The sequence below is a fragment of the Hyperolius riggenbachi genome, chromosome 12 (genome assembly GCF_040937935.1).
Source record: "Hyperolius riggenbachi isolate aHypRig1 chromosome 12, aHypRig1.pri, whole genome shotgun sequence".
In the NCBI taxonomy this organism is placed as follows: domain Eukaryota; kingdom Metazoa; phylum Chordata; class Amphibia; order Anura; family Hyperoliidae; genus Hyperolius; species Hyperolius riggenbachi.
This window is the reverse complement of record NC_090657.1, coordinates 107,364,027-107,375,574: the sequence shown is the minus strand read 5'-3', so window position 1 is coordinate 107,375,574 and position 11,548 is coordinate 107,364,027. Positions and strand designations below refer to the sequence as shown.

At 46.8% G+C, this 11,548-nt stretch overlaps 1 protein-coding gene across 1 annotated transcript in view; it reads left to right on the top strand.

Moving 5' to 3' along the window:
* Positions 1-5,844: 5,844 nt before the first annotated feature.
* Positions 5,845-11,548, top strand: part of KPNB1 (karyopherin subunit beta 1) — a 49,520-nt gene continuing 43,816 nt past the window's right edge. The window contains exons 1-2 of the mRNA XM_068263605.1: positions 5,845-6,043; positions 6,154-6,212. Of these exons, the coding sequence (XP_068119706.1) occupies positions 6,004-6,043; positions 6,154-6,212 (99 nt within the window). The 5' untranslated portion in view covers positions 5,845-6,003. The remainder of the gene's footprint in view (positions 6,044-6,153; positions 6,213-11,548) is intronic.

Here is an 11,548-nt window from a genome sequence, read left to right as displayed (position 1 = left end):
TTGGAAAATGACAGTTGAGAAATGGCAGTTTAAAAATGACAGTTGAAAAACAACAGTTAAAATTTGGCAGTTGTAAAATGACAGTTAGAAAATGGCAGTTGGAAAATGACAGTTGGAAAATGACATGTGGAAAATGGCAGTTACAATTTGACAGTTGGGAAAGGGCAGTTAAAAAACAACAGTTGAAAAATGACAGTTAAAATTTGACAGTTGGAAAATGGCAGTTGAAAAATAACAGTTAGAAATGGCAGTTAAAATTTGACAGTTGAAAAATGACAGTTGGAAAATGGCAGTTAAAATTTGACAGTTGGAAAATGGCAGTTAAAAAACAACAGTTGAAAAATGATAGTTAGAAAATGGCAGTTGGAAAATGGTAGTTAAAATTTGGCAGTTGAAAAATGACAGTTAAAAAAGGACAGTTGAAAAATGACAGTTGAAAAATGACAGTTGGAAAATGGCAGTTAAAAAATGGCAGTTAAAATTTGACAGTTGGAAAATGGCAGTTAAAAAACAACAGTTGAAAAATGATAGTTAGAAAATGGCAGTTGGAAAATGGCAGTTGAAAAATGACAGTTGGAAAATGGCAGTTGAAAAATGACAGTTGGAAAATGACAGTTCAACTTTTAGCTGCCATTTTCCAACTGTCATTTTCCAACTGTCATTTTCTAACTGCCATTTTCCAACTGTCATTTTCTAACTGTCATTTTTTAACTGTCAAATTTTAACTGCCATTTTCTAAATGTCACATTTTAACTGCCATTTTCCAACTGTCATTTTCCAACTGCCATTTCCTAACTGTCATTTTCTAACTGTCATTTTTTAACTGTCAAATTTTAACTGCCATTTTCCAACTGTCATTTTTCAACTGACATTTTCCAACTGTCATTTTTTAACTGTCAAATTTTAACTGCCATTTTCTAAATGTCACATTTTAACTGCCATTTTCCAACTGTCATTTTCCAACTGCCATTTCCTAACTGTCATTTTCTAACTGTCATTTTTTAACTGTCAAATTTTAACTGCCATTTTCCAACTGTCATTTTTCAACTGCCATTTTCCAACTGCCAAATTGCAACTGCCCTTTTCTAACTGTCTTATTTAAACTGTCATTTTCCAACTGTCAAATTTCAACTGTTTAAAGGACCATTACAGTGAAAAAAGTGAGTAGTTGAAGGAGAAATTAAGTGAGAGGCATATTGAGGCTTCCATATTTATTTCCTTTTAAGCAATGCCAGTTACCTGGCTATCATGCTGATCTGATGCCTCTAATACTTTTAGCCACAGCTCCTGAACAAGCACATGCAGATCAGGTGTTTCTGACATTATTGTCAGATCTGACAAGGTTAGCTGCATGCTTGTTTCTGGTGTGATTCAGACAGTTTTGCAGAGACATAGATCAGCAGGGCTGCCAGTCAACTCATATAGTTTAAAAGAAAATTAATATAGCAGCCACCATATTCTTCTCACTTAAAAGGAGTTCTTTTGCAGCCTAAGAAACAAACAAGCTGACACTTACCTGGGGCTTCTATCGGCCCCCTGCAGCGGTAATGTCCCACGCCGTCCTCTTCCGATGCTCCGTTCCCCGCTGCCAGTCCCAGTGTAATCACACGAGTTATTACACTGCGGCTGTGCAGTAAGCTCCCGATGACGCGAGCAGGAACTAGCATTATTCGTCTGTTTAGACGAATATTAAACCGGGACCAGCAGTGGGAAATGGAGCATCGGAAGAGGACGGGTTGGGACATTACAGCTGCAGGGGGCCGATAGAAGCCCCAGATAAGTGTCAGCTTGTTTGATTGATTTTTAGAATCCCACAGAACCTCTTTAAAGAAGACCTAAACTCAAGCACTGCCGTCAAGGAAAACAAATACTACTGCGCATGCGCACACACCGACAAGGAGAACTTTGGGGCTCCCAGAGCTGGATCCCTTCTACTGTGGAGGAAGGGGGAAACCTCTTTAGGATACAAAGGCCTCCCCTTCCCTGAGGTAAGTACCCCTCGGGCACTTTTTTTTTACAGGTACACTTTAAGAAAAGAAGAGGGCATATGGGAGGGGAAAAGTAGAAGGCATTGGTGGGGAAAACGACTACAATTAGATTGCAAGCCTACATATTGTCAGTATTAGCAATCTGTAGGTAGATTGAATACATATGAACTGCCCGCCGGGAGATTGGGCGCAGGATACAGCTGGTACACGGCAATTGCTGGAAGCCGAATTACAGTGTTTTAAAAGCAACTTCAGCACTGTCTTCTGATGGTGCCGAAGTTACTGACTGTGCGCCGCTATAGCCGTAATTCCTATTTCGGCCTATGATGGCGCCGGCTGCGTCCAAATTCCCTGCACTGTTATTACAGTGCTCCCCCCCCCCCCCCCCCCCCGCATAATTATAGGTAGCCTAGTCCCACCATCAGAGAGCTGAGAGCTGGGCAGTGACTCACCACAAAGTTCGGCTCCCCCCTTGCTCGCTCCTTGCTCGCTCACACCTCAGATCATTGGTAAGCCAGCCTCAGAGAAGTGACAGTCAGGCAAACGGTGCACAGTGACGGCGCGTATACTTCAAATACAGGAAGTGAGCAGTGATGTCCCTTTCTGTATCTGCACCATTACTGTGCACCATTTGCCTGGCTGTCTCTTCCCCACTGATCTGAGGTCTGAAGTATGCTGCAGAGCAGCACAGCAAGGAGCGAGGGAGGAGGAGCCAAACTTTGTGGAGGCAGGACAGGACCAGGACAAGTGGCATGCGGGCAATAAAGTGGCAGGCAAACCTGGTGTGTACCACCTGGCCAACAGCAAAGTACCACCACCGGTGGTACGCGTACCACAGGTTGAAAAGCCTTGATGTAGAGGACACAGCCAGTACAAGAATTCCCTGATTGGAAGTTGGCCTCTTTAGGTATAATTTAGCCTCAGGTCCACACTATTGGCAATACTCACCAAGGTAAAAGCTGTTGCAGTACACTTCTGACAGTAGGGACTTCAGTGAGATCCAGGTGGGTTTGTGGCCCTTAAATGAAACCAGAGCTGCTTTAAATTAAAAGTTTTATACATACCTGGGGCTTCCTCCAGCCCCATCCGCACGGATCGCTCCCACGCCGCTGTCCTCAGTCTTCTACTTCTTCAGTGCCGGGTCCTGCCACTTCAGCCAGTCGCGTCCAGTCTGCGCAAGAGAAGTGCACCCTCTACGTATCTCTCCAGTGGCTGCTGGAGAGATACACAAAGAGCGCACTTCTCTTACGTCAGACTGGCTACTGGTAATGATTCTGTATTGGTCACTGCGGTAGAAATGGGGTAGAAATAGAAAGATAGGCACCGCTGCAGACTACCCAGCTTTCTTCCCTCCCCACCTCCAGACACTCATACTGTGCCCACCCACTGTTGCTCTATTCCTCCTCAGGCAGAGAAGTGGCTGGGGCCAGCACGTACTATGGTTAGAAAATATTATGATTGTTCCATCTTTTGGCCAGAATGGTGGGCATGTGTTTAATTTTCTAGGGGACTCATGGATGCAGGACAGGTAGTCACACAATTACAATTGTACATGACGTGATTAAAGGACCACTATTGTGAAAAATTGTAACATGTAAAATACATCTGCACACAAACTTAGAAAAGTACATTTCTCCCAGATTAAAATGTGGTATAACTTCAGAATCAGAATCACTTTTATATATACTAAATAACATCTAAATAACATCTATGCTGTAAGAATAAAGAATGATGTGCAGCTGTGTCACTAATAGAGATGGTCAATGAGATGGATATAATTCTGCGTTGATGCTGGTTTATGCAAATATACAGTATGCACTCCCTTTACTCATTAAATCAAATAATTTGATATGTTGTTAAAATTTGGTTTGATGACTACGAATTAAAGGGTACGTGAGACGGATGAAAAGAAAAGTTTTATGCAATCCTGGGGCTTCCTCCAGCCCCCTTCAGGCTAATCCAGTCACTGTCCTCCTCCGCCACCTGGATCTTCTGCTATGAGTCCCGGTAATTCAGCCAGTCAGCGCAGTCCAGCCGTGTGCCGCTCCCACAGCCAGGAACATTCTGCACCTGTGCAATAGTGCTGCACAGGTGTAGTACGCTCCCAGTTGCGCAGTGTGTGCATGCGCACTACGCCCAACTGGCTCAAGTACCTGGACCCATAGCAGAAGATCCAGGTGGCGGAGGACAGCGAGGGACTGAGTAGCCTGAAGGGGGCTGGAGGAAGCCCCATGTATTTATAAAACTTTTTCACCTGGTGAAGGTTGTGCCAAGGAACCACACACACAGCACAGATGACACCTTAGAGACTTTGGTTATGCCTATGAGGACTAGTGGAGGGGGGGGGGGGGGTCTCCTGAAATCTACAATCAGTTTAACAGTCTTTGCAATGTTGAGTACTATGTTGTTATCCCTGCACCAGTTGCAGATTTTCTCAACTTCGCTGCGGTACTCATGCTCTCTGTTGCAGCCGATTAGGCTAATGATGGTAGTGTCAACCGCAAATTTGATGACATTCACAGAGCCAGCAGTTGTTGGTGTACAAGGAGAACAGGAGCGGGGATAGTACACGTCCTTGCGGGGCACCAGTATTGGTGGTTCTCACGCTGAAGAAGCAGTGACCGAACTTCACCTGTTCCGTTCTATTTAACATGTGTACACTTTTCTCCTGTTACTGTCACTTACAGTAGGCAGTACAATTTCTGACATATCTGACAGGTTTTGGACTAGTCCATCTCTTTATGAAGATTTTCAGGGTTCTCTTCATTCCAAATGCACTTACTTAAGGAAATACTGAGAAATAACCCCCCCCCCCCCCGGGGGGGGGGGAGGTGGTCTAGTACAAAACCTCAGACGCTTAGTTGTAGGCGACAGGAATAGAGGAGAAAAGTAACTTACAGCTCATTTTAATAGGGGATAAAAGTACTTATGTGTACACATGGATTTACATTTATTGCGATAGTGTTCCTGCAATAACTACACTATTTTAACAATCCTGGAAACCACCAGGAAAATGAGTGTTAGGAGACACATTTTATTTTGATTATTCTGTTTGCATCACATATACTGTATGTTAAGAAAAAAATCTTAACATCTTAGTAAGGGGGCTTTTAGGACCATTGTAGTCCCTTACACACTCCAATGAGTTCTGGGTCACCATGAGCTTGCTGGTTAGTCTGTACCTCTCGGATTTACAAGCCCTACTCCATAGAGCCAGATTAATCCATGCCATGCACTGATGAGGATTAAACAATCCGAAACAGTCTGTTGCATGTTGGATTATTATGGCTCTGTACAAATTAACAAGCTGACACATCATTGCATTCCAGCGGTTCTGGAGGTGTGTTTAGCTTCTAAGGGTACAATGGTTAATTTGCATATATTCAGCAGTGATGCACTGGGAGACATCTCAAGCTCACTCCAACCTGAATTATCGCAAATTCTTTCTGTTTTAGGAAAGCAAACTTTTGTTTTTCTTAACATCTTAGTAATGGGGCTTTTAGGACCATTGTAGTCCCTTACACACTCCAATGAGTTCTGGGTCACCATGAGCTTGCTGGTTAGTCTATATACTGTATGTGACATATCTTCTCACCGGAATCTGGTGCTCTCCACACAGTAACCAAACTCCTTTCAATTGCTGATTATGTTTCAAGGGTGCCATATGAACACCATTAACACTATGAATGTGCTATACCAGTCTCCAAATAAATGGGCTCCGCTCTCCGCATACCTAGCACATGCTACATGACCCCATTTATGCTCCGCCCACAGCCTCAATCTGCACTGGTCACCGCCTCCTCCCCCTCCCACAATCCTTCACGTCCATGACTGGCGCCGCAGCGTGCGAACTACCAATAAGCGCACTGTGCGTTCAGCAAGACCCGACTCATATCAGTGCGCGTCCAAGCCACACCTCTCTGCACTGAGCGCCTGGATCCTTCCGCGCCACGCTCCCTCCCTTCCTCCGGCAGCCCGCCCGGCACCGCCCGAGCAGTGACCCGGCACCGCCAGCATGGAGCTCATCACTATCCTCGAGAAAACCGTCTCCCCGGGTAAGTCCCTCTGGGAAGCAGGGATGTGACTGGGGATGCCGGGTGTGACAGCAGTCAGGCCCGGCGGGTTACGGTAAACTGTGCGCTCTGACATGCTGTCTCTTTCGCAGACCGCAATGAGCTGGAAGCGGCGCAGAAGTTCCTGGAGCAGGCGGCTATCGAGAACCAGGTGAGAGAAAGGCGTTGGTGAGACCGCCCGGCTGCCCGGGACTGCGGAGTGTGTGTGAGAGAGGAAGAGCGGGTGCAGCTTGTGTCCGCTCGCGGGTTCGGCCTGGGTTTGCCGGTTATGCTTTGCCAGGAAACGGGTCAGGCCTCCGTTAACCGCCAATACACTCACAACCTAACCTGCCCGCCACGCGCGTTCAGCCAATAGGAAGGCGAGCAGAGCGAGAGCCGGGTAGCGGCCCGCCAATCGGAGGCTGGATGTCTGGGAGCGGTGCAGGGGGCGGTGGCGGGCCAACATGTTGGGTTGACTAGCGGCCTAGCTTTCAATGCCGGGAAATCTACCCCATGTGGGAGCAGCCGGTGTTCCAACATTTTAGCATACCCGACAAAATAGCATACCTGCCCAGAGTGCAGATCACTAGTAATGGTAGCAGGGCCCACACTTTGTATAGATCATTCGAGATGGCAGCAGGGACCACACTGGGTGTTGATTACTAGAGATGGCAGCAGAGCCTACAATGTGTGTATAGTAGTAGTGATCAAAGTAGAGCTCACACTGTGTGTAGATCACTAGATCACACTGTGTGTAGAATAGAGATTACTAGAGAAGGCAGCAGGGCCCACACTTGGTTAATAGTTCATTTCAAAGGACATCGTCTGTCCTGTGAACCTGGCCCTAAAGGTGCCCACTATTGATGCAATTTTTGGTACTTTTCCGTTAGTTGGGCGCAACCACTAGTGGTGCTAATTACTATTCCCCCTCCAGGCTGCCATGGATAGGAGGGAAAGATGAGGATTGCTGGGGTGGTGTTAATTACTTCCCCCTCCAGGCTGCCATGGCTAGTAGGGAAAGATGTAACACTGCTGCCAGTGATTCCCTACTATCCATGGTGGCCTGGAGGGGGAATAGTAATTAGCGCCACCTAGCTGTTGTGCCTGGCTAACGGAAAAGTACCCAATTTATTTTTGGTCCAATCTTACAGCTTCTATGTAATATGAGGGACTACCCAAATAGCCAAAGTATATTCACTCAGTTTACCCTTCTATTACATAGATTTGACAAAAACTGTGTAATTAGTGGGCACCATTAGTTGCACATTTGTTTATTTCAGTATTTCTATAGCGCTGACATATTACGCAGCTCTGTACAGAGTATATTGTTTTGTCACTAACTGTCCCTCAGAGGGGCTTACAATCTAGTCCCTACCATAGTCTTATGTCTATATATGTATTGTGTAGTGCATGCATCATAGTCTAGGGCCAATTTAGGGGGAAACCAATTGACTCATCTGTATGTTTTTGGGATGTGGGAGGAAACTGGAGTGCCTGGAGAAACCCACACATGGAGAGAACGTACAAAGTCCTTGCAGATGTTGACCTGGCTGGGATTCAAACCGGGGACTCAGCGCTGCAAGGCGCGAGAGCTAACCACTATGCCACCGTGCTGCACATACACAGATGATTCTCTAACTATGTGACTATGGAATCTGCATTTGTTTGACTGTTGACATGGTTACAGCTGCACACCAGACTACGTACGCTACCCATCTTTGGCCACAGAGATCTGTGGCTGGATAGGCTTTACATGAGACCAGGGTTCAAATCCTGGATAGGGTCAGTAGTTATTCAGTAAGGAGTCCTTGTGCAAGACACTAGTCACTCGTGTGCACAAGTCTTTAAAGTCAGCTGAAGCTTCCGATAATGGCTGCCTCAGCCAATAATCGTGCGTGTGTACAGTAGCCCCCGAATGCAACTCTGCAAGCAGTCTGTCCGGTGGATCAACTTGACTTAGTGGCTGCCAACTCTTTCATGCACGCGGCTCCGTCGTCCCTCCACCCCCTTCCCCACATGTCTGTACAGGCCGGCCCAGCGATATTATCTAAGGGGATCGGCTCCTGATCTCCAGCTGGCGACATAAGTCAAAGGTGTGTGTGTGTGTACACCACAACACTGCAGTGTGGCCTCTGCTCTAGAGCGCTTTGTGTATGACAGGAAAAATGCTCTATACCAGAGGTCCCCAAACTTTTTCGGTCAAGGGCTGGGTCAACATACTTCAGACTGCTGGGGGGTGGAACACACACAAAATGATGTTGAAAAACATCACATTGAATCTGGGTATTGATTACCCCCAGTGTTTGGGGGGCCAGTGAAAAAGCCTCGGCGGGCCTTAGTTTGAGGACCACTGCTCTATACAAATGTTAGAATTTTATTATGTATTGAAAGCCTTATTGTCTGCCATTGATCTGCATGGAGAGGCCTGTTATTATTTTTGACAGATACAAATTATCACACATTTAGGCACACTTATTTGTGCATGTCTTTGAGATAACGTAATAGAATAATAAAATGTTTTTTTCAAAGGATTTATAAAACATCCCAGCTTTTGCAAAGTAAAGCAGAATACATGGTGACATACGAAAGAGTGGCATGTCACGAACGCAAGTATACAGGCAAACCCTATCCCTGGTGTGTGTCTCTTACCTGACTTGAAACCTGTTATCTGTATTTTCTGCCATACAAGCATTACACCCATACGGCAGCAAATGCAGGTGACGCAGGCGTCATTTAAAGCTGAGGAAGACACACAGCAGAGAAAGGAGAGGCACACAGGGATAAACCGGGGTTTGCATGTATGGTTGGGGCAGGCAACTGAGCTCGAACGTGCTGAAACCAGCGCAGGAGATTTGGGCGCAGCCGGCGCCACCATAGGCCGTAATAGGAATTACGGCTATAGCAGGCACAGGGAGAAACTTCAGCGCCGTCAGAAGTCGGAGCTGAAGTTACTTTTAAAACATAATAATTCGGCTTCCAGCAATTGCGGGAAGCCAAATCATTTAATTCCCCACTATCTATGGCGGCCTGGAGGGGGAATAGTATTTAATACGGCCGAGACTTGCGCCCAAGTCTCCAGCGTCGTTATCTCTTGTACGCACTGAGCTTGGTCTTTCATGTGCCACCCTGTACCTGCAGTAACATTTCCTGAGTAGTCTGTAGTCGCCCATTTCATTCCCTGTATAGTCGGTGTGACTTAAAGGCTACCCAAAGTGACGTGACATGAGATGCATGTGTATGTACAGTGCCAAGCACACTGCTGTGTCGCCCCCCCCCCCTTTTTTTTTTTTCCTTCCCTTTCTCTGCCTGAAAGGTTTAAAAATCAGGTATGTAAATGATAGTTCCTGTCTGAGTCAGGGCTGGGTCAGACTATAGTGTAACCCTTAGTGATAAGAAACTAGTCATAAAACACTTTCCTAGCAGAAAATGGCTTCTCAAGCTACATACACATGTTCAACAAGTGCACAGCGTGCAAACGACCGCCCGTACAGCCAGTATGTCAACATGTCCGGATGGACAAATGGAAAACTCATTTACATACTGCGCACTACAGCGGAACAATGGACTACACCTTGAAAACAAGTACAAGTTCTTAGCGGTATGGACGAGCTCAGCTCGTCCATCACCGCCGATGGCTGCCGCTCAGGCCCTGCTGGGCCGATTTTGATGAAATAAAGAGCAGCACACGCAGCCGGCACTTTGCCAGCCGCGTGTGCTGCCCGATCGCCGCCGCTCTGCGGCGATCCGCCGCGAGCAGCGGCGAAAGAGGGTCCCCCCAGCCGCCTGAGCCCTGCGCAGCCGGAACAAATAGTTCTGGCCAGCGCTAAGGGCTGGATCGGAGGCGGCGGACGTCGGCTGACGTCCATGACGTCACTCCGCTCGTCGCCATGGCGACAGGAGAAGCCAAACACGGAAGGCTGCTCATTGCGGCCTTCCGTGTTAATTTTGGCCGCCGGAGGTGATCAGAACGCCTCCGGAGCGCCATCTAGTGGGCTTTCATGCAGCCAACTTTCAGTTGGCTGCATGAAATAGTTTTTTTTTTTTTTATTTACAAAAAACCCTCATGCAGCCGCCCTGGCGATCTTAATAGAACGCCAGGGTGGTTAACAGTAGTTCGGCGACTTGTACACACGGACCAACTGCACAATATCAGACGACCGTAGGCCATCATAGATCCGACAGTTGGATCGGGTGCAATGCCTGTTATCAGTTGCTCCTCAAGATGTTTGCGTGCGTACACACCTGATTGTCGTCCAACAGTCTAAAGTCGGACGACAATCGCACAGTTTTGAGCGTGTACGGGCCTTCAGAGCAGGAAAGAGAGAAAGGGTAAATGGTTCATAGATTTTAGCACTAGCATACTTCAATGATTGGTCTCTATTCGCAATTGCCACACAAGTCGATAATTTATCTCACTAGTCAGGAACTGTGATTTTTCTGTGCGGAGATAGGTTTAGTGAATTGTAACTTAGGAAGGTGATCAGTAAAATTAGCTGTTGTCAGCATTACTGAATGCTGAAATGCTTTGTGAATAGAGCCCACTGTGTCATTGAGCAGAAACAATGGAACAGTAAAAACTTAAAAAGTAGATATGGGATATCTAATAGTCATTTCTAGGAGGAGGATAGATGCAATTGTTAATCTTATCAATATATTTTCACCTCAGGTGTCCTTTAAAGAAGAGCTATCAGCTGTACTCTCAGAAAAAAAAATAGAAGTAGATAAATACTTGCTCTACGTACATAACGCATGTAATTAGGGTTGCAACGGTATGAAATTCCACGGTATAACCGTCAAAAAAAATCCCACGGTATTATACAATTATAATAGAATTGTTTGGACCCTGAGCACCCCAGTGTGGGGTGCGCTACTCCTTCAGTATACATATGATTAAGCCCCTGGGAGATTTGGGGCCCCAAGTAAAACTGAAAAAAGGCTTACCCTGCTCCTGCAGAAGTCCAGGTGGTGTTAGAGCTAGGTGTAGCCAGTAATAGGTGGCCTCAGCATAGGTAGCCTGGGATAGGTGTAGCCAGTAGTAGGTGGTCGCAGCATAGGTAGCCAGGGATAGGAGTGGCCAGGGATAGGTGCCTGCAGCATAGGTAGCCAGGGATAGGTGCCTGCAGCATAGGTAGCCAGGGATAGGTGTAGCCAGCAGTAGGTGGCTGCAGCATAGGTAGAAAGGTATAGGTGTAGCCAGGATAGGTACCTGCAGCATAGGTAGCCAGGGATAGGTGTAGCCAGGGATAGGTGGCTGCAGCATAGGTAGCCAGGGATAGGTGTAGCCAGGGATAGGTGGCTGCAGCATAGGTAGCCAGGGATAGGTGGCTGCAGCATAGGTAGCCAGGGATAGGTGGCTGCAGCATAGGTAGCCAGGGATAGGTGGCTGCAGCATAGGTAGCCAGGGATAGGTGTAGCCAGGGATAGGTGTAGCCAGGGATAGGTGTAGCCAGGGATAGGTGTAGCCAGGGATAGGTGTAGCCAGGGATAGGTGTAGCCAGGGATAGGTGT